The 27,871-nt window shown below is 45.9% G+C and overlaps 2 protein-coding genes across 2 annotated transcripts in view; one reads left to right on the top strand and one right to left on the bottom strand.

The window, feature by feature from the left end:
• The window catches only part of RBKS (ribokinase), a 67,116-nt gene extending 46,313 nt beyond the window's left edge, over positions 1–20,803 (top strand). Inside the window, exons 7-8 of the mRNA XM_084283726.1 lie at positions 1,430–1,618; positions 20,239–20,803. Coding sequence (XP_084139852.1) covers positions 1,430–1,618; positions 20,239–20,412 — 363 coding nt within the window. The 3' untranslated portion in view covers positions 20,413–20,803. The remainder of the gene's footprint in view (positions 1–1,429; positions 1,619–20,238) is intronic.
• A 151-nt stretch (positions 20,804–20,954) lies between these two features.
• On the bottom strand, positions 20,955–26,246 carry MRPL33 (mitochondrial ribosomal protein L33). Its single transcript, XM_084283727.1, has 4 exons — positions 26,184–26,246; positions 25,823–25,841; positions 23,400–23,506; positions 20,955–21,269 (listed from the first exon to the last, which is right to left on the bottom strand). The coding sequence occupies exons 1-4, from the start codon at positions 26,203–26,205 to the stop codon at positions 21,220–21,222; spliced, it is 198 nt and encodes a 65-aa protein (XP_084139853.1). The 5' UTR covers positions 26,206–26,246; the 3' UTR covers positions 20,955–21,219.
• Between the last annotated feature and the right edge of the window lie 1,625 nt (positions 26,247–27,871).

Below are 27,871 nucleotides of genomic sequence, written 5' to 3'. Positions count from 1 at the left end.
ACATGACAGGCATGGCCCCGTACATCAGGGGGCAGTTGTTCAACCTCCACGGTTTCTAGTCCATTTGGGCAAGAAATATGTGCACCGATTTCAAGCTTCTGCAACGCAGAGCAAGGTGGTTTAAAATATGCCAGCAGCTGCTTCCCGGGAAGCTGAGCTGTCCACGCAGCAAGGTCAGGACACGGAGCTGGTGAAAAGTTTCCAAAGTTGTTCACTGAAAATAAAGCCCAAGACTGTGGAAGTTTTGCCCAGTTAATAGGCGATTATCTGAAAACACTTCAGACTCCCTTTCTCAGGAACCAGCAGCATTGTAGTGCAAGATAAAGTAGGACTTCCCTCTTCTCAAGCAAGCAGGATAAGATTTAGGAAAGACAGCAATATATAATGTGCCAGTTTACTTAAAATTGAAGGCATAGTCTAGTAGGCAGGAGGAGTACTGCCTGCTAGGCTGTTTCAGATAAAACTCACTGTATTTTTTCTTCCTTTCTTCCTGTTCCATTCTTGTCCTCCTCCCTTCACCCTTTGCCAAAAGAAGTAGTGCATGACATTGGAAAATGGGATGCCATCGAGAAAATGTACGAGGTGAAGAAAAGGATGTTTTATTCTGGAGCCTTCACTGCAGATTTTTGGGAAATTTTGCTCTTAGTTGGGTGGAACTAGAAGAGATTGATTTTAAGAGCCAACTGGGAGAAGTTGACTTAAGGTCACCATCTGTTAGACAAAGAGTTTATCTGTGTTTGTACAGAGCCAACACAAAAGAGTCTCAGCCCTGACAGAGGCCTATGGACATGTCCATAACACAAGTATATAATAATCTTGGAATGGGCCTTTGCCTAAAGAGAATTTCAGATAACTTTTAGGTATTCTTATCTAAAAATACATATTAAAGTAAATACAGTGGTCAAAGTTGAGCAATTTTGTTTTTTTTTTTTTCCTTAAAGAGACTTTCCCTAGTGATTTCTCACTAGCTGAGCCCATAGAATTTAAAAAAAAGATTTCTTATTTAGTGACAAATATCCCCCAAGAATAGTGACTGAGTTGCCATGTAGCATTTTTCACATTAGACAGCAAAATGCTTTTGCTAAGGCTATGTCATGGTGTCCATTTCACAGATGAAGAAACTGAGGCATGCGGGAGAAACGTGATTTATTCAAGGTAGCATGCCAAGCAAGTTGTAGAAGCTGGAACAGAACCCGTGCCTCCTGTGTCTCTGCCTAGGCTGCTCTCTGTTATTCTGCTGTGCCTGAAGTACACGCTGATTTCAAACCAGGAGCATGACATAGCTGAATATCAGCATAGGAAGTAGTTTCATGATCATCCCATAATACACATTTTTTAAATGATATTAAATGCTGTTTTCAGATGCAACTGTTGTCCAAAAATGAATGCTGTCACATTATGATTTTCATTTGCGTGGGTTATTTTCCAGGCAGAAATTTTAACGGGCATCCCAGTTGGCAACCTTGAAGATGCTGGAAAGGTGGGACGCATGCTGTTAGAAAGAGGGTGTAAGCTTGTAGTTGTTACTCTTGGAGCAGAAGGCTGCGTGATGATATCAGTAGAAGAACCCATTCCAAAGCACGTTCCTGCTGGGAAGGTCAGAGCTGTGGACACTACGGTACGTTTTTGTGGTTTAACTGTCTTGCTTTGGAAAAGACTGCTTAAGCACTAAGGGAAAGCAATGAGTAATCAGCCAAATCTTTGGGCACTAGTACAAAGGCTAATTTATGATGTGAAATTGATATCTTGCTTCCAGCCTCTCATATATTAAATGTCAGTTCACTTGAATTTTATAGTCTGTATTGTAGATGTGCTAGAATTATTATACATACTGATAGTATCTCCTCTTTACTGAAGTCAGTACCTGTCTCTGACTGTAATGTGTGATGCCAGTGGCTTGAACTGCAGTCCTGTTTTTTCACCTTTGCCCAGTCATATAATTCATGATGTCCAGAACTCCAGTGCTGTGGGAGAAAGGAGATATTCCTTCCCTCGCAGCCTGAAACTGAATGCTTGGCTCTTCTGATACAAGTATGAATTACTTACCAATCTAGCATAAGGTGCTTCAAAGACATGATTTTTACAGAATATAGTATAAAACCAAGCAGTCCTTGCTGCTTCATGACTTAACTGTTTTATGGTGGTAGGTGAGGAATACTTGCTCAGAGACATTTTATTATTTGCCATTAGGGTATCCCCAGCAAAAAGGAAGAACAGGACAGGCAATAGTTAAGATTGTATTGCTATGAAAACCTTACCACATTGCACATATGGGGCTATTTTGTGTTCCTAGTATTATCTGACATAAATCCAAAATAATTCCAGTGGAGTTACTGAGAGCAGAGCAGGTCACGTTGTATGTACTAACTATACATTTAAATGCCTGTTACAATAACGTCATATTACATATGTTCTGTTACAATAGTTCATTAAAATCCTGGAGATTTTACCATCTGGTGCATTCCATATCTGAATTGCATTAATAATAACTAGTTCTTGTAGCATGTTTTTTTATCCATGGACCTCATACTGCTTTGCAAAGGAGGAAAGCAACAGCTTAAAAGATGAGGAAACAGAGGCAAGAGGTACAGGGGACTGAAATCACCTATCTTGGTGGCGCAGTGGCAGAGCTAGGAGTAAAGTCTCTTCTCAAACAGGAAGTCACTGATAGATCTGGACTGTGATGTGTTGATACTGTGGAAGGCTTTGTTGCACTGTTAAATTTATTTAATCCTTTTCAGTTTAACCCTGAAACAGGCATACTGTGGCTTTACTCTTCTCCTTTGCCCCTTTCGTCTTTTAGAAGTTAGTGCTGATTTTGGAATGTACTAAAGCTCTGGTTAAGGGAGGCATCACCGTACTGTACTGCGCATAACACACTTACTTTGTAGGGGACTACAAACACCTACCCGCCTCTGGCTGCTTTTGGCCCAGAAATAGACGTGCCAAGAGAGTGAAAGGCTTTAGGATTTATTGGCTTGGGAGCAACACCTTGCAAACTTGGCCGTATGGCTTCTTGCTCAGAGTTGGTAAATCCACCCTGTCAGAGCTCAGTGTATGAGTCTTTCTTTTTAGTGTACATCACACAGAAGTGATGAAGAAAAAGCATGTGTGATCTGCTTCTTCAAAAGAAGCAGAAAATTACTGCCAGATCAACTATTGTTTGATATCTTAAGATATTTGCTGCTGTTGGATTAAAACAGCAATACTGAAACCACACACTGTGGCTGAAAAGTGCTTTTTATCTTGCCTAGCAGTTCAGAGTTTCATGACTGAACTAATTTAATGCTCCTCTTTTTTTTTTTTTTTTTTTTTCCTCTCTCTCTCTCTCTTTTTTTTTTTTTTAAGTAAAAGCAATTTCTTTGAGTTTACTGAATCCTTGCCCTGCCTCCTTGTGGCCAACAGGTTATTGGCTTTCATATAGCAGAAGATTTTCACAGTTAATTTTGTTAATCTACTTAAATACCAGTGGGTTGTTTTCAGTAAAACAGCTGTGCTCAGTTTACTCTTGCAGACTGAATGAAAAAAGATGTGTTGGCCTTCCATTATAAAAGTCTTACACTGCTTAGACTGATTATCACTTCGCCTGAAAGCAAGTGCTTTTAAAGCAGCCCTTCTGAATACCAAACAAAATAATGTCATCCTCAGCTAACCTGGATAGCTCTATAACTGAAATAAATACTAAACATTTGAGTAGGACACATTGCTCTTCTCATATGCATGTCTGCAGTGGATCCTTTCCCAGGGGAATAAGCTCGAGCCGTAAGGTAGCAAATAAATACCCATCTAAAGAGTAGTCAGCTGGTCATGCACATGCTCTTAGCCTACCATTTAGCCCAAAACAAAAATTGCTACCTTAAACAGCCCTGCCTTCAGCATCTTGAGGGATCAGGCAGTAATTTTTTAAGCAGTCATAATCGAATCACATCTGATTATATGTCTGTATCCATATTGTCATTGCTTGGATTTGCAGAAGGTAAAGTTACTGTCAGACGAGGAGTTAAATGATGTACAAAACCCATCACAGGATTTGCAAAAGGTTACGGAGCCCTTATGAAAACAGTATGCATTAAAGTGGAGTTTGCAATTTAGAGGGTATATATATATATAAGATACAGAATGAACCACAAAGGCCTATTCTACCGTAGAAAGTTTCCCATAGATACTGCCACTGGCAGGGTCATCTTTGCAGCTTATTTTCAGTCCTGATCATTTTGTCAATAGAAATTTTGAATTTTTTTCTTTTGTGGGAAAATATTTAGGTAGGTACAGCCCCAGAGATAAAGAATTTGGATTTCTTGTTGCAGGTAGTGTGCCTCCTATTTCTATGTTCATAGGTTTGTCAAAGAGACTAAGCATCAATAGACCATAGAGCTCGAATATTTCTTCTAGCCTGTGAGATGGTTAATCCAAGAGTTTATTGGCAGAACACTGGGAAAAGCTGGCTCCATCTCCCGCTCTGTGGTGGAACATGAATCTTCAAGATCGAAAATCTGGCATTTCTCACCCACACTAAATCAATACTATAAAGAAAAAAAAAAAAAAAAAAAAAAAGGGGGCTTGTTGATTTTTTTTTAGCACTAATTATCTTAATGTGGGCTTTACTAATGTATGCAATGCTTCCCAGGACTGTTAGCAGAGCTCTCCATGCACAGTCCAAAACATGTAGAGCACGAATAGTCGTTTAGAAGGAAGTTTTGCAAGACATGGTATTGTAAAGCTGAAACATCTGTTTCTCCTGTTATAGCTCAATAGTGCAACAAGCTTTTGTTAGGAAAATAAACTTTCCCTTCATTTTACTGGCTTCTGCTAGCTATTTATATTTGCAAATTTTGAAGAAAAATAAAAATAAGTGAATTATTGAAAAATGATCCTCAAATTTTCTGTATGAAAGAAATACTTGATTAAGCCCATTAGCAATATCAATTTGTATTTGAAACAGATTAAATACGTAAGAGACTTGACACATAACATGTAATAATATATAGATAATATAAGAAACCGAAAGCATACATTAGAATCTATTTTCATTACTTTATATAGTTGCTCTAAAATCTACTTGACTACATGAAGTTAAAAATACGCGTGTATTTTTGGTAGAAGCTATTTCTACTTTATGTGAAATTAGGTACATGAAGCTGCATTAAAATAGCCGTGAAAGAGAATTATGTAATTCCACTTATATGACGCTTCTTCTTCAGTCGGTAGCAGCAGGTTTTACAAACCATTCACAAATTTGATAAGCATTTCATGGAAATCAGTAACACCGGGCACCCAGCGGCTTGCTGCCGGAGCACGAGCACAGCTGAGGTGGAGCATGGCAGCTGCATGCAGGCACAGCTGTGGGACATGACCAAACTCCGCTGGGTCGGAGCGGTACTTGAGGTGAAGCGGATGATCTGTGTGATGAAGCACACGATGAACCTGCATCGGGACATCTGCTGCTCCCGTAACCCTCAGCAGCGTGTCCCGGCAGTGCCCTGCTGGGGAGCGCTGCTCCGCTCCTCCTGCCCCTTCGCCCCTGCGAGCCCCCTCTGCTCCTGACAATCACGCAAAGTGTAATTTACAGCACTATTTACATCTATTTACATTTACTAATTATATTCCATTGAAACTGCCAAGAAAAATTTGTCAGAAGAATGTAATTACCCCAAGCTGGCATTCGGCCAGCACTGAGATTAGTTCCCTTCCATCTTAGTGAAACAGCACGATGGGATCTTGCCAAGCCCGGCTCTTCAGGTGGTGGCTGGGGACGGAGCTGAGCCCCCGAGGTGCTGCCAGGTTGCCACACTCCCTGGAGGAGCAGAGGCCCAGCTCGAGCCTGGCACATGCAGGTGGGACTGGGGAAGGCTATCGGGACATCTTGGAGCCCCGAGCACTCGGCTTGTGGGCTGCAGAGGGTCGGCCATGCCGGGCCTCCTCAGGAGGTAAGGCAGCCCGTGGCCGGGGGCTGCTCTCTCTGGGGCAGCACCCAGGAGCTCATGGCTTTGCTTTTCTCTCTGATTGCTCCCTGCAAGTGAAGATGGGTCTCCCATCTAGGATTCATGCTTCAATCCTCAGGGTTTGCACAGGATGGATGTCTCCTGTGCAAGGCATTAGTGGAAATGGGGTATTCTTGGACTGCAGAGCTGCCCGCTGCCAGTCTGCATTTCCAGGTTGCAGCACTGAGGTCACTGAGGAGGGAAGCACTCCAGGGTTTCTTTTTGTAACCCTTGGTTTGCTCCAGATCCCAGTTTGGATCAAGAAGCTGAATAACATCTATACGTGCTTGTATCAGTTGGGGTGACTTCGTAATTTCCATCCCATCCTGTCTTTATAAACACAGTGCAGTTGCTCTGCTTCAGATCTCTTCATCGGCTTCTGCTCAGCCTCTAGGTCTGCACATGCAGGTGTGTGCACAAAAGTCCTGCATTTGCATGCTTACAATCCAAAGATAAGGAATCTGTGGATCTGGCTTCGGCACAGATGTATTCTCTGTACAGGCAGATGGAGACGCTTGTGCGCACAATATTTAGATGAAAATTTGGAATCACTTTTCACAGTGGTGCCCTGGCAATCACGGCAAGTCCATGCTGTCTCTTAAATCTCGTCAAGAACTTGGGATGTTTAACTTCTCAGTGTTTCTAAGCACAACCTTGAAATTTCTTGTACTACCAGCATCTTCCCTGTCTGGCCGTGCCTTTCAGGTACAGAGGGTGCACAACCTACTGCGAAAAGCTGAGGAGATCCAGGTTGAGGTGACATGCTTATAAACAGAGAGCACATTTATGAGACGTGATAAAATTCACAGTTTAATCTACTCAGTTGTGCCTGAAATTTGACACGGGTGTATAATTCATCCTGTACAGTCCTTCTCTGTACAGCATTCTCAGAGCTGGATGATACACGTTGTTTGTCATAATCGTAAATGCTACGATTATTTTTTCATGTCAGTGCTCCAAAAGGAGGACTCATTGCTACAACGTGAATTTGTCATCAGATGTTTTATGTTCAAATGCTATTAAGTTTCTGTCTGATTTCTTATTACAGTGAATTAGATCTGGCTCTTTTATGATGCGAGAGGATTAAAAAGGCTGTCTTCGAGAAGCAGAGTGCTCACTGAGCAGCTTTATGTTGAACTCTGAAGATGTTATACAATCTTTATTTTAAAAGAGCCTCATATAAGCGTACAGCTATGTAATTTTAGATATGTCACAGTATTCGGGCCTGTGCAGTAATTGTGGTCTAAAGAAGGCAGTGTGGTTTAGCGATTTGAACAAAGGACTGAGTAAGAGTTGCAGGGCTCTGCCAAAGACTTGCTGTAAATCCTTGGAAGAGTTACTTGTCTTCTTTGTATCCCAATTTATCTATCCATAAATTGGAGCTGCTATTAATGCATTGCATGTAAACCATGAGGAGTCTGTTAGAGATCAGGACAGAACCTAGGAGGCCTTTTTCCCAGCCTTGTCATTTAACCTCAGGCCACTTGTGCTTCTTTGGGGGCTTTGCAAGCTCATTGAAGTTCTTTTGCTTGAAGTTGCGAGGTCTTGTCTGTAAAAATATGGTTTACACTAAAATTCTCTGACTTAGCTGTATCTTCTGGTTTGGAGGAAGCCTGAGCCAGAGGAGTGAAGTGGACACTGAAATAAAGCCTTAGAATATAAATAAATCCAAAACAGTCCTCCCAATAACAGCAATTCTTTGTCTCCTGACTTTGTGGCCTAACGTCTGAGGCTCAGGGGGATATAAATACAACACTCCGTGCAATGACTAATTACTCAAAATTCTGTGCATCAGCAGAAGTGGGACTTGTGGTTGACTCTAATATTATCAAATGCCTTTGCTATTTAATAATCTTGTAGCCATACATTATTTAGCATGCCGTTTGCACAAAGAACAGTGATTTTATTTCAGCTATCTCTCAACAAAGTAAAAATGCAGCTGGTAGTAAATGAAGCATTTGGCAGACAATGTGTCTGATGTACAGTTCTGCAACTTGCTAAGAAGAGAAAAATGTTGTTGGGCGTTTAACCTCTTCCTACCCAAAGATGTGGTATGAAGGAGTAAAGTGACCATAAAGGGCAAGGTCTTTTTTTCTTTCTTCTTTTTTTTTTTCTTATTTCTTTTTTTTCCTTTTCTTTTTCTTTTTCTTATTTCTTTTTTTTCCTTTTCTTTTTCTTTTTCTTTTTCTTTTTCTTTTTTTTTCTTTTTCTTTTTCTTTTTCTTTTTCTTTTTCTTTTTTTTTCTTTTTCTTTTTCTTTTTCTTTTTCTTTTTCTTTTTCTTTTTCTTTTTCTTTTTCTTTTTCTTTTTCTTTTTCTTTTTCTTTTTCTTTTTCTTTTTCTTTTTCTTTTTCTTTTTCTTCTCATTCTTTTTTCTTTTTCATCTTTTCCCTCTTCATTTTCCTTTGTCTTTCTCTTTCTTTCTTTTTTTTTTATCTTCCCTTTTCAAGGAAAAAGTTACTTTCGGGTGAAAAACTTATCTATCAGTGGGGTTTATTCACGCACCAACACAGGGTAATTATGCCCAGAGTGCCCATTAGCATCCCACAAACCAACAGCATAATAGCTTCCTTTCTTTAACGTGCAACCAAAATAGGTTAATAAATAAGCCTGGTTCCAGTCATAGCCCACTTTCTGACTTAGTCCTCTGCATTCCCTCGTTTACAAATATGGAATCCATTGAATTTTGGAACAGAAAAACCATGAGGAATAAATTAATCTGCCAGACACTCAAATCAGCAATCTGCACTGTAAATCTATTTAAAGCTGCATCTATTATGTTCTGAAGTTCAGCTGAACTGTGAAAGGGCACATGACTGAAATCACTACATTTGAGTTGACTCACAGTTAAGTGTAGATGAGAGTTGCTTGGCTCATCACAATTTTCTGCTTCTGATTCAGGCCTTCTAAGCACACTTCAGCTTTTGAAGACTTGGTCGGTGGCCTAAGTGTGTATAGGTGTCCGGTGACAAGAGGAACTGCGTGTGTTGGGTCCATCGGCCTTGGCTGCCAAGTAAGAGGTGGAGAGCTATTCCTTTTGCAAGCTGGATGCTCTCTCTTTCCCAGTGAGAGAAGGCTTTCTTATCCATATTTTACAGATGGGAAGGATGAGACTGGAAACATTAGCAATTAGGTGCTTTGGAGCACTGGCTAAAAATCGTTTTGCTTCAAGTTACGTAAGGAGTTGGGATGCCATAGCCAAAAATGAAGCACCAACATATATTGTCCCATGCTGCTCACTGAACATCTACACAGCATTGTCATGGGAGGAAACCCTGTTTATCTGCCTAGTAACTGTCTATTTTAATCTGTAAGTACAAACAATGTAAACAAAATGAGCAAACAGAAGCAGGCTTGTACCGAACAATTTGCAGCCTTGTTTTCCAGTGGAAGATTCCACAGACCACCCAGGCTTTGCTCTAGTCCTTTTCTCAACCACGGAGCATCTAATTAAATCCCTCTCCATTCCTGACTCTAAGTGGAGGAGCCTACAGTCCTGTATGGTTTTCCTTCCAGATGGAAATGCATAATTTAACAGAGATACAGCTGACAGGGAGAAGTGGGCCCAAAGCAGTATTAGCATTTGCCACAAATTGCTTTAAATTACAAGGGGATACTTAATGAAGATGTAGACTAGAAAAGAAGATTAAAACCAATATTTAGTTTTCTAAGATTGCAGGGTGCCAGGCAACAAAAACCCCATAGTAAAACTGAATTTCTGTCTCAGTTACTGTAGTGATACCAAAAATTACTTGGTTTTGCTGCAAAGGAACACACCATTAGTAGCAGGTCATCACATCTTGTCCCACTGGGTCCTACAGATGTGTTCAGTATGCATGTGCACATCTACATGAAGTTGCTAAGCACCTGACATTGTTTGCTACTTCTGTACTCGCAGCACAAGGTCAAGTACTATTCTTACCTCGGTTTTGTAGATGGGGAACAAAAGCACACAGGGACTGGCCGGGCCGTGGCATGCGACCCTGCTTCCCTTGATAAAACCGTAACTTCTTGTCTGTGCTTCTCTTCAAAGGAAATCAGCCCTGGAGAAAAAAAATGTTGTCAGGATATCATCTGTCTCGTTGCTAGAACTGGATGTCATCGTGGATGTGCACATAAATGAGAAAGTGCACACTAGCTGCTTTGCATTGGATGCTTCTTGAAGAGGCTGAAGGGGGTTGTGGCAAAATACTCTGGACAGGTGCTCTGGCTCCACTGCTGTCATATTGAGAAATACTCCAGTATGGAGGTTAACCCACTGGAGAGTCTGGAAAAGAAGAAGTAGGGATACTGGCAGCAGTTGTGCACCAACCCAAACATTTGTTGTGGGGGCCGGAAGGCAGGAAGCACACAGCATCAGAACTTTGGGCCCGAGATTACATTCTGATGAGGGCTGAGGGAGCTGAATTCCAAAATGTCTTGAAGCTGTCTTTGTGCCATCTCACTTCTGGGCTGCTTTCATAAACGAAGCAGTGGTATAATTTATACGGGTTGAGAACTGATTAGGAAATCTGCTGCTGCTTCTCTCGGGCTAGCTATGGCTTGTAAGACAAGTCAAAAACATCGCAGCAGAACGCGCCACATCCCTTTTCTTGATTTGCTCTCCTCTCCTTGTCTTCATGGTGAAGCCAAGACGGGGTCTCCACCGAAAGGATGTTCTCAGGAAAATTCAGTCCTGGCCACGCAGGTCACCTTGTGCTCAGCGCAGACACTGTGCCGTCAACACCAGCACACGAGACATTGTCCATTGTAATGGCACACACCGGGCTATCTGATCTGCACAAAGAATGGAGAGGAAGGAAGACCAACCGTGTGCAGCCATCCTTTCTAATTAAATTCCTGCAGTTAAAAATAGCTGCTGGAAGCTGGCGCTTCTGGCACATCCAGAGCGTCACCTTCCCAAGTATCTTTTTCTGGCCTGTGCCGTAGGAAGTTGAAAATGTGAACCACTGTGTAATAGTGCAGCATATTCTTGGCATAACGACTCATCGGTTTTTACCTCTCGCATTTACGGTTAATCTACAAATGTCGCATTCCTCCTTGTCTTCTTTAGAGCTGCACAACCAGATATTATCCTGGTTGTAGGACATCAACTCCTCATCTTCGCAGTTTTTCCACGTTGGCTCTGACTGTCATGAGAGGGAAGACAAATCTGCCTCCAGAGCCCCTGGCCTACTTAGTTACCCAGAAGTGCCAATTGCAGCAATGTTCATACTGACCAAAGACCTGATTTCCCCCAACAGTTGTTTTTTTTTTCTCTTGAAAGTAATTTTGGTCACTCCATAAACCATAAAGGTTTGCGTTGGATTAGTGATATTGCATAATTAGGTTTTCAAAAGAACAAGAACAGAGAAATGAGAATAATGAGGAAATTGGGCTTCTTGCTTTTGCAAATTCTAACCACAGAAAATGCCGGGTTTGTTTCTTATCAAGGGTAAAGGAATCAATCCTTTGTACCCTGTCCCGGTGCCAGAATGCATGGTAGAGCTTCAGCTAGGCAAATGAAAGGAAGCTAAAAACATAAGTTTTGGTGAATGATGGCAGTAACCTACGGTAATGTGTTTAATGGACAGTTTTCAGTTGGCCATAATGATTTTGTCACTGGCCTAAGGGTTTTGTTTTGAGTTTTCTTGTGTGTAGATAGACAACCAGATACAAACTCAGCTGCTCTAGAACAACTCAGCTGTAGAAAAGCAGATTCCCAAATTCTGGCAGCAACATTTGTCACCAGCCAAAAGGGCTCTAAGGCGGGTTATTTCTATTATTTTGAAAGTAGAAACAGATACAGAAACACAGGGAAAAGGTAAGGAAAGTCTCTGGAAGTGTGTGCCTCGTTCCTGGTATCTAAGATTTTGTTGCTGAACCTGTTAAGGGGGCAGTACGTTTGTTGGAAAGACCCACGTGTTACAGGAAAGACCCAGCAGAGGTTCCTTTACAGGGAACCTACTGCTGAAGGCCATGAGCGAGCGGCGAGCCCTGTTTTCTGCCCCCGTGCCCCGCACGTGCAGGACAGCAGAGTGGGTAGCAGGGAGCAGAGCAGCAGCTCTGGCTTGTGGGGCACATCTTGCTGAACTTCCAGAGGGGAGATGCAACTAGAGAGCTCATCAAAAAGCTCAGGCAAACTCGGTAGGAAAAAGAATGTGGGGAGCTGGCAAGGGGACAATGCGAGAGTGAGCTCAGACAAAAAACCTCCTGAAGTTTTGGGTTTGTTTTTTTTTTTTCCAGGATATGTAGTTCAGAGGTAGGCGGGAGCAGTGGCCAGCCAACAAAGGCTAGATACTGTGGTTTTGAAAGAGGCACTCGAGCATATGGAGCTTTCGTGCAAAAAAAGAATGTTTTTTTGATCAATTCCAGGCGAGATGGCAGTTGTGTCATTCTGAGTGCATCTCGTCAGATTACATGGGATCACTACGGGACTTTTGGCATTTTCCCTCAGTTTGAGAGAAAAAAAAAACACTCATGTGGCTAGCGAAATGCCCAGCAAGATTTCCCCTGTCTGACCCGGCTGTTAGGTTGCGGGGTCCCCAGGGCCCGCCAGCCCCTGACGTGACACCGGGTGACACAGCTGGTGGCAATGTGGCCGGTTCTCTCCTAGCTGGGGAGCTCGGTGGGGAAACCCACCGCCAGTCTGTGCAGCGTGCTATCAGAGCGATGTGATGTGCTCTGGGCAGGGCTTGGGCTCTGGTTCCAGGTGCTCATTAACTGAAATTGGTGAATTAACACCTAAGCGTCAGCTTTGTTGGGCGGAAATTACAAGCTGGCACGAGCGTGGTGTGGATAATGAAGGGAGGGAAGCGCTTCTCGAGGAAGTGATGTAAGTGGAGCTCGTGATGAGAGCAGGAGAGCAGCCGCGCGTTGCCGAGGCTTGACAAACCAGCTGGAGAGCTACGAATCGACCTGCGTCCCGAGGAGCTGCTGTATTGAGTGCTGAGCTCCAGCTTCGGGAAAGGTACCGACAGCTCCTGCAGCACGTTCAGCCGAAAGCCCGTCTCCTTCCCGTCAGCAGCAGCGCCTGCGTGCGTCCCTGTTGTTGACACGTCTTGCTGTGTATGCTGTTCTTTGCGAGAGTGCCACTGGGCAGACTTGGATTGAGCTGACGTGTAAAGAGAGTTTCGCAGCGCTGTGTTTTATATGTCATAAGCTTCCTATATGTACTTGAGAAAAAGGAAAGAAAAAAAAAAACAAAAAACAACATTCGCAGAGGGTTTCCTTTGCTGTTTTTGAGTTTCTCTGTTAGGTGCAAACTTCCAGTTCAAATGAAAGGAGGTCACAGATCATAGCTCAGCTGTGAGACCAAGGAAGAAGCAGGCACCAAGGCAAAAGCTTAACTGAGGCTTAAACTGAAACCCTACACAGAAGTGTATCCTGGATAGAAAGGGTCCTCGCCAAAATATCCGAAACACTGTGGTGTGTAGGAGTCCGAGCGGTGGTGAACTGCCGGGTTGGTGGGAACCTCACAGGGTCAGCAACACGGAGCCGCTGCTGTCAGGGCAGAGCTGAGGATCCCGGTTCGGTGCTCTTACTGCCTCGTGTAACGAAGAACTTTGTCACCTCCCATGAATGCTATCTGGAGTTGAAAGGAGTTTATACGAGCATCAGCACACTGAATTGTTTTGATGATTCAGAAAACAGAGTGCTCCCTGTGGGTGAATACTCTGTTGGCTTCCTGGAGCTGGCTTGTGACACAGATTAGCTTTCTTCCCCGGTGCTGAGTGACATACCGGAATACAATTCCCTGGCACAAGGCAGCTCTCCCGTCCTCTCCCCCAGGTTTCATCGGTGTGCACTAAGAGAAAGCCGGCACCTCGCAGGCACCTCGCAGTGCATTTGCTGTAGGCAGCGAGGCAGGAGCTGCTCTGCTCCAGTCCTGACTGAGAGCCCAGCAGAGCTTTGGGCAGCTCAGGGGGGGAGGTCCACTTACTGGTTTTGGATGCCTCATTTTTGGGGTTCCCAGGCTGTGCCTCATTCTCAAAGGATGGGTAGATCGTGGGGCTCCTCTTACAGTCCATGCTGATGAGGACCGCCGAGTTCAGCCCACAGATGTGTCCAAGTGGGTGTCCCTAAAATTCTTGTTCTTGACTTCGGTTCGTTTCCCATCATGTGAAATGACAGCAGCATTACCTACCTCCAAAGCAGCTGCCGTACAGGGGCTTTGAACATGCCGAGTGGGACTGTCTGATGCTACCAGATCTCTCCTTTCAGCTGTGCTTTTTAGGTGGCATATAAAAATTGCAGAGTTGTGAATGTTGGGTGGTTTATTTCCAGCCTTCACCACAAACCAGATAACTTTCCAGGGGAATTCATGCATCTGTAATGCTTGCCTCTGATCTTTTTAGAAGCAGCAAATAACTAAATGGAGTAGGATGGTTCAGAAAGGGAAGAAAATGTGTGCAGGAGGCCTTGCATGGAGATTAATCTCTCAGGAATGCAGGGGGTTAACGGTCAGGCTGATTAATCACTGTTAATGAACCGTCAGGAAATCTGTCAGGAAGTGGGTAAAAATTCCTGATGGCTGATGCGAAGCATTGTGTGGTGTGCTTCGGTTTTGATGTGTCCCAACTGAGAGCCTGCAGTGGGTGCCGTTGGGTTACCTCGAAGCTCTCGAGGCCTGCAAAGGGCCCGTGCAAGCACACGGCAACATCGATGCAAGAAAGGCAGGGACTGCTCCTTCCCACGGCTTCCCAGAACAGGCTGGAAGAGGTACAGAAAGGAAACGGGATCGTTCCTCACCCCTCCAGCCTGAGCCCCAGGGCGCGGGGGGGAGCAGAGCAGGCGGCTTTCCCCGCGTGGCCGAGGAGCCAGAGCACTCCACCAGGGCTTGGATACGCGGCTGAGTTAATGAATTGCTTCGTGTTGACCCAGGGTGAGGTTTCACAGTTGGCTCGAGCTGATCCAAGAGCACGCTGCTGCTGACAGGAGTGTTTCTAACCTCTTTCTCCTTTGCTCTGGCCTGGCTGTGCTGTGGGAATCCAGCAAGGAAAGGCAGAGGGCAAGAAGACAGCACCAGGCCAGCTCCACTGCCAGGGATTCGCTCTCTGCATTCTCCCTTGGTTTCAGGCAGCGTGTTGGAGCTCGGCTTCCTGACAAGGCTGCAGAAGCTCTCGGCTACCAGAGCACGGACTGAGCGCAGAAACACTGTCATGATCCAGACCCTAAAAGTCTGAGGCACAGAGCGCCTCTCTTTCTTTCTCTTCACTTCTTTCTCTTCAACACCAGCAGCTTTGCTGTGCTCCCAGTCTGTGCTGCTGCAGAAGCCGAGGTTAGACCTAACAAGCTGGGCCCTGCGGTGTGTTTCAATATCATTTGTGTTTTTTTTTCTGTTACAAAAGGCAGTAGCACCATTCTAAGGACTTCTTATCTCTTTGTTCTAGCTCAAAACTCCACGCACAGATGCAGGAATAACTGTGCTAGTGGATAAGCTCTCCGTAATTTCTGGCATTTCAGGCTTAAGAAGTTCGGGACTCAGGGTCTGGCCCCGTGAGCACGGCTGGACAGAACCCCACCAGCATCTGTGGGGCTCCCTACAAAGACAGGAACCCTTCCGTGTGGGTCCAGGCACCCCAGACACCACGGGAGTTGTCACCCTTGTTAGGCCTCAAGCTTGGGAGATTGTTTGACCATAGTCAAATGACTTTAATTTCAAGACAGTTTCAAGCCAGTGCAGTTAGCTTAACTTAAAGACTGTCTTAATTCAAGCTGCCAGAATATCTCTCCGGTGAAACATAAGCAAAAATCGGGGAAAAAATATTAAGCCTCCTCCCCCCAGATCAAACAAAATAGTAATGCACAGGCAAATAAATGAAAAACTCAAAAAGCAGCCAGTACTATTTCCGGAAATAGACAGTTCTCCATCACACAGGTGATAAACAGAGTGTTTTAGGGAGAAGGAAATCATGGAGACCCTCCCAAAATGCTGTATAAGTGATTCAGTCACCATTACCAAGGGGTGTTTCGCTCTCTGAGCATTTCATCTGAAATTCTCTCTCTGCTGACACATAGACCCCCTTGGCACAAGAGCATCTGAACGTATCCCGAAGGCTGGAAACACTTCCCTGCTTCTACAGGTAACCATCCAAGCCCAGCCCCATGGTTCCTGTGTGGAGACAGAGGATTTCCCTGCTCCCGAGGAGATGTCTTTGCAGATGGGTATTTCTCTGTTACGTGGAGTAACTTCTAGTTTGGGACCAGGGCAGGCAACAAGGAGCCCTGAGCAGACATGACACAAAGGGTGTCACCCTCGGCATCATCCAGTGCTGCAGCGTTGCGGACTGACAGAAAGAAAACAGGAATTCTCCAAGGCCTTCAGAGTATGGCCGTGTATTTGGGCTGCACTAAGTCAGTGTAATCCGCGGGCTGCATTTGTTTGTGCACTGCTGTGAAAGCTCCTAGGAGACTGTAAACATCATTGCAAGAAGTGAAGTTGATCCTGCGTTAGAATGCAGTTTTTGACAGCTCTTGGATTGCTGTTTTGATTTACGCACTAAATGAAGAGTTTATAGTTACAGGCAGTACAGGCTCACAGCGTCTTAAATTGAATGAATCCATTTAACATACAGAGCCCACGGACTGCGACTCCTGCAAGAATCGCCCAAGGGAGGTTTTCTGAGGTTCGGTAACAAGGTCAAGGCTTCAGGAGCCAGCCCCTGCTCCGATTCCTGCAGCGCTGCCACTGCTCTTCCCCAGGAGGACAGGCTGGGAGGGCAAAGGGTGAGCAAGAGGTCGCCCTGGAAAAAGGCAGCGCAACTGCTGCAAGACTGAGCTGGAGCTTTTGCCTCTTGGCCTCCAAATGTTTCTGGTGAACAAGTCATCTTATTGTACAAGTGAAATGCATCCTATTATGCTGGGCATGACTGCCTGAAAAACACTTGACTTGCTGGAAAGACTGGTGAACAATATAGCTTCCACTTACAAAGCACTTTCCATAAAAAGCTTTTCAGGGTAGCATCGTATAAAAATAGTTATACTAAAGTTGTGAACCAGCTTCTGACAAATCCGGGCTAACAAAAGCTAAGGTATAAATAGAAGTGTTTTCGTGGGTTTTCTCTTCTCTAGAGTCACAGAATCTCAGTCAGTGCTGGATTGTAATAAACAAAAATGCCCTTTTCCAGACACACAGGAAAACAAGGACCTTCCAGACTAGTGGCTCAGCATATAAATAGGTTTTAAAAACTGCTGCAAAACCATAAAACTTAGTCAAGACCGTAATATTTGCATTTTAGAACTGGGCACACCATATCAGACCAACTTTTTTTTGATCTAGTTCTTTATTTTATTTCATACGAACTGGCATCTCTTGCTTTATAGAAAGGTTAAGCAAGTTATATTTTTATAATTATGGAATGAATTGTCTCCAGGCAGTCAAGGATACGGGGATTATCTCGAAGTCTGCAATGTATTAGGATTCCTGGAAGACAAATGCTGAAGAATGTCAAATATTACGGATCCTGTGTTTGTAGCTTGTCAGTGGGCAGGATAAATGCGTCTTCCTGCTCATTTTCAAAATCATTGTTCTTGCGGAGTACGTTGTAATTTTTTCTTGCAGCAGGTTTTGGAACAGCTAAGTATAAACCCAGTATTTGCTAATCCAGAGTTAAGCAAGCTAATCTTGATGTTACTCCGAGCCAGTTCCGCCTGCTCTGTGTTGACCTTTTCTGAATCCACCGAACTCCACGTAGCTTAATCCACCCTGCCGAGGAGGGACGGTCTGTTTCTGTAGGCCAAAAATAGTTCTAAGTGCAGCTGAATCAGTGCTGCTGTAGCTCTCCACATCGCGTTTGATCAGTCATGTCGGCACAGACCAGAGGCAAGGCTGGACAGGGTTCCTACGTAATCGGTCTGATACATGCCGCTGTTCTTGGAGTAGGAGCTCCTCTACTGAAACCACCCCCCACAGAAGATGCTGACTTACTAACAGCTGAATTTATGATGTCCCTGGGGTCTGTAGTAGCTGAGCTTTAGAGATACTGCTTCGGTCTGCCTATGGAAAGTAAGGATTTCAGCCAAAATTTACTTTTATCAAATCCTTTTGTATACTCTCCAATCATCCCATAATCTTTTCTCTTGGAAAAAAAAAAAATACAAGGACGCCTTTTTCCGTTCTGCAGGGCAGCCTGCTGCTCGTCCCCTTCCCCATCGTTGCAGTCAGTCAGTACCACCTCACGGCCACTGCGACTTGGCCGGGGGAACCTGGGATCCCTCTCGCTGTCACCCAAACTAAGGCATGCCTACGTGCTGTTAGTTCTTCGTTGCTCCATACCTGAGCAATTGATTGGGGTGGCATTCAGTTATCTCTGTTAACAAAGGTGATCAAAAAGACAGGATTCCATCTCGTGCTGCCGCCACGTGTGGGTTGTGCCATCTGACACCAGATATTCAGAGCATTCCTCATTAAAATCCTATTTGGCTGCTTGCATTGCCCAGTAATCAACCGTGTGAAGAGCATTTCGTGTAAAAGCGCCGAGCCCTTCCTGCCAGCCCCATGGCGTAACAGGGCTGCTTGCTGAAATTTGACTTGTGTCTGTGACAGCAGTGCCAAAGTAACTTTAATAATTAATCGCGCGCCGATTAGATTGTAAACTCCGAGATGGGCCAAAGATTTTTGTGCCATGCATCAGACAAAAGCTGCTGGCAATGCTTAACCAGCAGTCACCTGTCGCTGCTCCACCTGCCATTGTGGGAGCGCTCTGGGAAGCAGGGGAGAGACAAAGGCCCAGGAGACCTTGATAAAAGCCTGCCCCGGCTCTGCCCAGCCGCACGGGGCGTTGGAACAGCTGCTGCCACGGGAGCCTCGCTTACTGACCTGGTGTTTGTCAAGGCAAGAGCGGACAGCATCCAAAATTCAGGCCTGGAGAGTTAAACAGGGAGTTCCCTGGCTGGAGCAGCAAGGGGGCAACACGTAGCCACACTGACCCGCTTCATCGGGGCTCCTTCGTGGCCATGCTCTGCCCCATCAGCTGCTTATAGCAGATTTCTGTGGAAAGGGTGGTGGGTTTTATGTTTTTTTGTTCTTGTTGTTGTTGTTTTTCAGGAAAGATATTACATACAGCTGATGTTATGGTGCGCATGAGTGTAGCAGTGAGAACCACTAGAACTCCAAATTGGAAAATTACTTCCTCTCTGTAATTTCCAGTTAGAAGTTTTGCTCGGCTCACTTAATTGCATTTTTCCAGGCCCTTTGCTCTTGCCCCGTGACTCTTGGGGCCTGTTGTATCCTCAGAAGTGTTTATTACAACTACAGAGGCAAAGCCCTTAGCAGAGCTAGTCCATATGCAGCTTCTCAGATGTGTGCACAGCGTAACACTTTTCCTGGTAGAAAAGTAAGATTTTAAAAAGGGCCTGAGAACAAGCTTCTCCATACCACCGAGAATTGGCCTCAGAAATCAAGCCAGCTTTAGGGAAGGAGCAGGAAGGGACACTTAAGCAGAATGAAACGTGCCAGTCAAGTTAAAAGTGATTCATTTTGCCAGTTGTTCAGTGCGTAATAGAGCCCTGAGCATCGTAAAACGGGAGGTGTTGTTAAAAAACATTCGAGAGGCAAACAGTTGTCTTTCCCTGCTGGTCAGAGCACAGCTCGGGGCAGCTCTCACTGGAGACAAGATCTGGGGACCGGAGGCTCGAGAGCTGCCAGAGCCCAAGCTGAGCAGCACTGTCCTGCAGCCCCTGTGGCTAAACTCTGCACAGGTGGCAAAGCTCCCCCCAGGAGTAAGAGTGGCTCACTTGATAGACACAGCGTAGACCTTCATTAGCAGGACCTTCTTAATGAGAAACAGCTAAGGTCTGGAGGCATCAAAATGTTTCATTCTGTGACTAGGAATTTACAGACACCACAAGCCACATGGCTTATTTTTCCCCTTTTCTCTCTCCCTTCTACCACTGCCCTTTATGAAAAACAGAAGTTAAATGAGAGAAAAATAGCTTTAATGAAACCTTCAGGTTGAGAAATCAAAATCGACATTCCAACAACAGGAAGTTTCAAAAGCAGCATTTGTAGCAGCACGTTAGCCAAGCTGTAGCACACTTGCCTGTCTTTTTAAGCTGTATTTTGGGTACCTTGATTGAACAGTGGGGCACAAAGATAGTATTACGGCGCTAGTTTAAAACCGCAGCGTTTCCGAGGCATGGAAAAGTGAATTGAACTCTACTCCCAAACAATTTCCTGACTCCTGGCAATCAGCGCTACAACTTTTGGCTTTCCAGTAAACACATCTGAATCGTTCCCCTGCGCGAGGAGGCTTCAACTTGTTTGTTGTTTCATTCTAGGGAGCTGGCGACAGTTTTGTGGGAGCACTCGCCTTCTACCTGGCTTACTATCCCAAGCTACCCATGGAGGAAATGGTCAGGAAGTGTAACTGCATTGCCTCGGTGAGCGTCCAGGCAGCGGGGACACAATCTTCGTATCCTTACAGGAAGGACTTGCCTCAGGACCTTTTCTGATTGATATTGTCTAGCTCCATGTACTGATTTTATCTTAGCCCAGACTGCATTATTCTCCCGACTGCACAGCCGTTCCCCTCCACTGACTGGAAAGAGCAGGGAAGTCTCTTTGCTTATTAGAGGAGTCCTGTCAGCTCCTGCCCTACGGTTGTAAAGACGGGGCAGGGTGGTTATCTCAGAGATTTGGCAACCAACTTTCTCCATGTTCAGTAAAAACCCAGAGGTTAAAAACCTGGCCTGCTTACCTGGCCTGAAGCAGCCCTATTAGCCCTGCTCCCGGCTTATCCGCCAGCACATCTTGTTCCACCAGGTTCCCACCTCTCCTTCCTGGCCCAGGAAGGAGCTGGCGCGGCGCTGCCCCTCCAAGGAATGACACCACGTCGTGGTCACTACTGTTGAATCTGCGGCTGGTAGGTTAGAAAAACTTGCGATCCTGCCATTGAATTCCTGCTGTGGAAAATGTTAATTTTTATTGCCTTATAAAACAATGGTTCCTTTGAAGATTACAGCCTCTTTCACAATGGAAAACACAGACAATGGGATTTGCTATTTAATTTTTTTTAATTGAGCACTGTAAAAATAACTCAAAAGATAAATAAATGTTACTGTGATGATCTATGTCCAGACATGAAGAATTTTCTCTCTCTACATTGTTTTATTCACAATGGCCTTCAAATCACAGGAGACGGTGATCCCAGTTCATTTCCTCTCTTTTCAGCCCATGCTGCAGGATTTCTGAATCAGCATTCACCCGGTTCTCCCCCCGAACCATCCTCTCCTCGTGCATAAATCAAGCGCAGTCATTGTTTAGATAGAGCGGATTTTTCTCTTCTCCGTGAAGAGGACACGTTGTTTAGCTATAGAGAAGAAAGAAAAAAAAAATCTATTAAGAACCCTGAAGTGTTAAGACCCAATTCAACAAGCCTACATCCCTTTCTCCTGGCTGGCTTCGCTGCTGAAATGACCGTGGAGCAAGCACGGCTGGCGCAGCGCTGCTGCTAACCAGCTCCTGAAGGAGTTGAGCAGTGCTTTCGCTTTACCACATGTAATTTTTAGCTCCTAAGAGGTCCCTTGTACCTCTGCGAAAATAACCATCAGGATTTAAGTGGCTGAAAACATTCACCAGCTGCTGTGAGTGACTATTCTGAGTCACAGCTGTTTGATGGAGGGATGAAAATAGGTTCTTACGGCTTTCTACTACTCTCCAGCTCCAGAGCCCAAACAACTACAGATGACAGGCTGGATCTAGGCAGTCTCTCAGATCGACTGGGAAGTGCAACAGGGCCTGCCTCCAACACCTGATGCAGATGTTAGCAAAGGCAGCTCGGCCACAGGCTAAGCATGGTGGACGCGTTACTGAAAGAATCCGGCCAGAGCTTTGCAGGGCCACCTGAAAGCACCGCTGCTCCGATCCAACTTCAATGTTCATTCCTTTGAAAGTGCTGCGAGGGCCATCCACACAGTAACAAAATCGCTCCTTCCACATCAAAGTTTCGCTTTAAGAAATCCTCCAACTTAGTAACACGTTCTGCTGTTGCAGTTAGGAGGTAGTGAAACTTGGGCACTGCTGCCACTACTTCACCAAACTCATTCTGTGGAGGGCCCAGGTTTTCGAAAAGTACAAAACAGAAGGTGAAAATGCATGCCAAGTGGAAATGCTTCCTAACATATTCCTGATGTGAGGTGGTATCTAGACTCAAATTTACTTCCCTTCACACATGCAGCACTTTCTCACATCAATTTCTCACTTGTGTTCTAGTATAGGCTACAAAGATCAGAGCTTTTTTTCTTAATTACTTCCAATTTCTTGCTTCAACAACCTACTACATGTTCTGCAACAGAAGCACCGCGTAGCCTGAGCTCTCCAGTCTTCACATTTCCTGCAAGTTGCGAAGCTCCTGGAGGTACATTTTGCACAGTGTTCTCGTGCAGTAAAGGGAACGCTAATTTAACATTTTCTTATTCAGGGAACAATCCCGGGGATCTCTGCTTCTCCTGTGTATGAAGTTCAGAAGGAAGGCCACGGCCTCTCTCAGCAGCAGTACTTTGATGAGTGCACACAGTTTCCCCAGTTATTTCTCTCACTTGACATAAAGCTCCCAGTCTGTTAGATCTGAGTATGAAAAGGTTAATTAACTAACAACAACAAAAGCCTGCACCACATAGCTCCTGGTCATGTATTATGTCATATACTCAGAGCTGCTCAATACATCTCTTCATGCTAGCTTTAAATAATAATTATTTAATTTTTTTTTTTGCATCAGCTCCCCTAATTTCTAGCCTGGTCTGGTTCAGTTACTGAGTTTCCCCAAATTAATCTTTATAATTTTAGCTGCAGACTGCCTCCTCCCGCAGAAACATGACCTCTGTCACCTTTCAAAAAGCTTTGTGAGCAAAAGGCATCTTCTCAAGTGCTGTAACTCACCACCAGATCAGATTCTTAAATGGAGAAAATTTGCAAGGACCAGAGCAACACAAAAGAACCCACAAACCGTTATCTAGAGAGTGGTATCATTCGGGGAGGAGGGAAAGTGCTTCTTTCTTTAAAAGAAACAGTCCATTTTGCAAGCAATGGGCAAAATTTATTGTCTGGAGAACCCGTGGCAGCTGAACAGAACATTTCTATTGAGGCACGCTTCGTGCCTGCTTGTTGGAGGTAGCAGTCTAGCAAACCACACAAAGAAACAGAATGAAAGAACTCCTGTGTCACTTCGCTTTGCCACTGACATGCGGCATGGCTGTCATCAAAGACTCTGATGTGTTGGGCAAGTCCTTACTTTGTTTCAGTGCCACAATCTGTAAAATGAGGGTAAGGTTTACTTCCCAGTGGAATGTCACGAAGAACAGCAACTGTACAGTCATCGGAGGATCAAATGTGTTATGACATTCTGCTCAGATGGGAAAAAGCCTGTTACTGTCAAGCTTTTACCCCCAGACAACCAGAGCGGCTTACACAGAGCGGGCTGACTTCTCCCCCAGCCCCTTACCGATGGGATCGTATCTCAGCAGGACCAGTTTGTCCTGCAGTCGCAGCCTCCTGATGTTGAAGCAGTAGCCGGTCTCTGCTGCGCTCTTCATCCTCACCAGAATGTACCTGAAGTCACAAGGGAGGCGTCTGCATCAGTACACAGCACGTCTGTGCCCCCACGTGTCTGCCGGGGCACTGCCAAGTGGACAAGCATAAGCAACCTGTCACATAAGGTAATTCATTTCAATTTCACCCATGTTCTGGATCGGACCTTTAAAAGAATATTCTAAAATTAACATAACACACAAAAAGAGCCTGCTATCAACCATAAATTCCAGCATCAAACTGGAGTAAATAACTCAAAAGTAGTACACAAGCACAGAGAGAAGTAGCTCCGCTCCTCCACAAAACAGGGTGGAGGAGTAAGGGAGAAGACAAAAAAAAGAAGAAAGAAATCAACACACAGTTGGGTCACTGCAGCTTAAACGATGATGGAATGAAAGGATGATGGTAGCTAGGCTCAGACAGTGCTGTATCTCAGGCTATCACTTCCACATGCAGAGAGGAACCGGAGCAATGGAATGGAACAGGAGGCAGGCAGAAAGGAGAAGCAGAGCTCCTCGTGCCCTCCGTCCCCGCGCAGGCACAGGACGGGAACCCCCTCCCCACTGGGTGACACCAGGCACATGGAGCAGGCTGGCGGTGGCCCCATGCCCCTCACCCTGCAGCTGTTCCAAGGCCTGCACGACTTCCCAGAAACCCAGGGCACCTTCTGCATTTCAAAGGAAAGGTCAAAGCCATTAACCATCTGTAAATGAGGTCTTTCTCCCCCATTGCCATAAAGGTTTGGCTACATCTCCACACCTGAGCACTCAGCTCCCTTTCCAGATCCACCTGCTTCCAGTTCGGTCACACCTCCCCTTGGCAAGGCCCCATCCTCCCTCACTGGCACAGCTCTGCCCCGTGTCCTTTCCAGAGCTCTCCCTTTTCAGCTTCGCAGTGTCATTTACTGGGATGTACACATTAACAGGGAATCAATCACCAGCTTCCCTCCGGCCAACTGACGGAGCATCGTCGAGGGATCACCCCGCTGACTGCCCTCCTGCACGCTACCGCAGGTGTGATGTGCGGCGCCAGCACCACCCGGCCTCCTTCCCCTGCACCTCAGCCACTTCCCCAAAGCCTCTGCGCAGTTTCCCCTTTTGGGGGGAATCGGCGGTATCAGTATGACCAGGCATACTGGAATTCTCCACACCACATACTCCAGGCCAGGCCCTTTCTGAACAACACCACTCGTTTGCAGAACCTGCTGCCCGACGGAGAGCTGCAGCCGGGAGCTCAGGCAGAGGAGAGCTGTGGAAAGCTCTCAGGACACGGGGATAAAAACGGGGGGAAGCACATAAGGATAAATAATGCAAGGAGATGAAATATTCCTGAGGTATACACAAGACTACACAAAGAACAGAGAAAGGAACAGCAGGAAAAAAAAGGCAAGGAAAAAGGATAGCAATTATATTAGCTATATTTTATATTATTGTTATATTAGCAATACCATTTTTCACCTCAAGGAAAAGTCCTGCTTTGCTGTGCTTGCTTCAGCAGAAAGCTAAGATGTCAACCTGCTCCCTTCCCTGTCACACACGTGCTTGGAAAGTGAGCCCTCAGTTTCAAACCCTGACAATTGTGCGAATCCTGTAACAGAACGATCTCTGCAGACCCAGCAAGTGGATGATACTGGATATTTTGGGGGCTGATTCTTAAAAAATTCCAAAAAGGTACCAAAAGTCAGTGTCCAAGGTTGCATGGTACCAAATATTATCGAGTTGCACAGAATGCAGCTTCACGGAATGACAGGACACTAACATCTCCCCTGAGCTGAACTAAAGAGCAAATCGAGGTGCCCAGAGAACCGAGTGCCTCCCTTCTGCTCCATCATGCAATGTGCTCCGATCGGGAAGCCTCCTGTGCCCTGTCTGTGAGAAAGGTTCAGAGCACCCACCCTGAGTCCAGCCTGCAAACAGCAGGAAGGTCCCCGTGGTACCTCAGCTGGCCCTCCCCGGCTGGAAAAGCACCAAAGGTAAGCAAGAGGAAGACCCCGTGGGTGATTTATGGCCTCTCTTTACAGCGCCACGCACTGAGAATCACAGAATCACAGAATTTCTAGGTTGGAAGAGACCTCAAGATCATCAGGGCGCTTCGGGTGAGCGTCAGTAGATAGGACAACACTCACCTGTGCTGCCACTGTAGAACACAAGTGCTTTTTGTACACCACTGAACCCACCTGCGTGAAAAGCCGCGCGTGTGTACGGGCAGAAGGGGCGCGGCCAGCCCCAGGGGCTGCAGCCCCGTCACGCTCAGGGTCCCCGCACGGGGCCGGGATTTGTCACCCCCCTGCTACAGGGCGCCAGCAGAACCCAGACGGGTCGGCAACACAGCACTTACTTTGATTTGCTCTTGGCCACTGCTCGTTTTCAGCATGGAGAAGAGAAGAAGAAAAAGGAACGGTGATTATTTTATTGCTTTTTATTGCGCTTTAGACAACGAGGGACGCGCTGCCGCCGCGGCCCCCCCACAGCCCTCCCGCCCCTCAGCCCGGCCCCTCAGCCCGCCCCGCGGCACGCCGGGAGCCGCGCGGTGCCTGCTGGGAGTTGTAGTCCCGCCGCACGGCCCGGCCGGGCACCTCACGCTGCGGCCGCGGCTCACAGCCGGGACACGGCCCCGCCCGGCACCGCCCCGCCGCCGCTCCCGGCTCCTCCCGGCCCCTCCCGGCTCCTCCCGGCCCCCCCCGCCCCGCCGCACTCACGAGCCGCCACCGTGAGGAACATGGCTCCGCCGCCACGCCGAGCCCCGGCCGCCGGGACCGCCTCCCGAGGGGCGGGGCGGGGGCGGGGCGGTAACGGCCCCTAACGGCCACTAACGGCCCCTAACGGTCGGGGCGCGCGCCTGAGGCGGCGCTGGAAGAGGTGGGGGTCGGTGAAGGCGCCTGAGGTGCGCTGAGCGGGCTCGGGGGTTTCTTCTCCTCACGTCTCCAGAGCTCACGGCAGAGCCGTGGCGTCTCCGTCCCTCAGCAATTAGGCGAGCCGTTAACGAGGCAGCTCGTTAATGAGTCCTTGAATGTTATTAGCGATTGGGGCGATAAAACGGCAGCCTGACACGCTCAGGTGGAAAACAGGACTGAGCGGGTGCAGCTCGCTTGATGGCCTATGGCTTGAAAATCACGGGATCACAGCGGTTTGGGTTGGAAGGGACCCCACAGCCCACCTAATCCTATATATTATATGTCATTATCTATCAAAGAGCCACTCCACCCTTTTTTAAGTTCCCTTTAAGTACTGAAAACAAGTGCCAGGCCCTACAGGAGATGGGAGCAAGACAGCACCTCAAGGTAAAGGGTGTCACTCATATCAAGCACTCACTTAATTTCCCGTTCCTCGTTTCAACTCAATTATTTCCAAATGCTTCCTCTTAATGATACACTTCGATCTTTTCCATTTGGCCTTCGAACATATAAATCTAGTAGTTACATAATCTGCCCGTGAATATCAGAGTGAGAACTCGCAAACAGTCAGGATGCTGAAATGTGAGCGCTGTAAGACTTCGCTCCGATCTGCGCTATTGCAGTCAGGGCGCAGACTGAAAATGGATTGGGATTGCCAACCTCCTGACTTCCCTGCCAGGAATATAAATCAACATTAAGGAAGATTTTTAAATGAAATAGCAAGTTAAACATTTGTACAAACACATCATCAAATAGAGGTTATACTGCCTCTTTTTAAACCTCTTGCCTGCTGGCAAAAATAAAACTGTTCCAGTGACATTTTCTCTGCTCTGCTGTGACAAGGGCTGCATAAATATAGACACTGTGGATGAGAATAGACTCCAGCAATCTCCAACTTCCTTTCTAACAGCCTCTTCTGCAGACAGTTTTCCATAGCTATGGGTGAAAAACAGGGAGTCTAAAACTGGTATGTATGGCACGACGGTGACAGCATAGCACGTCCCTGATGGCAGCAGTCAGAGCTAACCTTGGGGGATGAGACGTGCTGGCTAGAGAAAAGGAGAGAGAGTCAGGATTTCTGACCCCAACTCCCATACACGTTTCTTGTGTGGGCTAGGATAAGTCATGTACCTTGAGATCTTTGATGGCATGTGCAAGGAAAATGCAAATTTTTCCTTCAACTTTGCCTAGAGAAAGCAAGAAGTGTGATGAACTGTAATGCCAGCCTAGATAACTCTGATGCTTGCTTAAAGAGAAGTCACTCATGTCTCCAGCGGAGAAGCTGCTGGTGCCAAATCGATCAGTGTCACTCAGAATCAAACGCGGCAGCTTTTTTTTTTTTTTTTTTTTTTCTTTTCAGCTAGAAAAACAACAATTTGTCATGTTATAAGCTCACTGATTTTTTCCATTTCCACACTTTACAGTCTAGGCTGAGTCCTCTTTTACCTCCAGGAAGTGAGGAGATTGCTGCTTTTTGCCCAGAAAGTGTGGTC

Source organism: Netta rufina (assembly GCF_964035555.1).
Source record: "Netta rufina genome assembly, chromosome: 3".
Classification (NCBI taxonomy): domain Eukaryota; kingdom Metazoa; phylum Chordata; class Aves; order Anseriformes; family Anatidae; genus Netta; species Netta rufina.
This window is presented reverse-complemented; position numbering and strand designations above follow the sequence as displayed.

Excerpts from the sequence above, each read along its gene's own strand:
- MRPL33 (XM_084283727.1), bottom strand. The coding sequence starts at position 26,205 with ATGTTCCTCACGGTGGCGGCTC. Across the intron at positions 21,270-23,399 it reads GCTGAGATACGATCCCATCG|CTAAACAACGTGTCCTCTTC; the intron begins GTAAGGGGCTGG and ends TCTTCTCTATAG.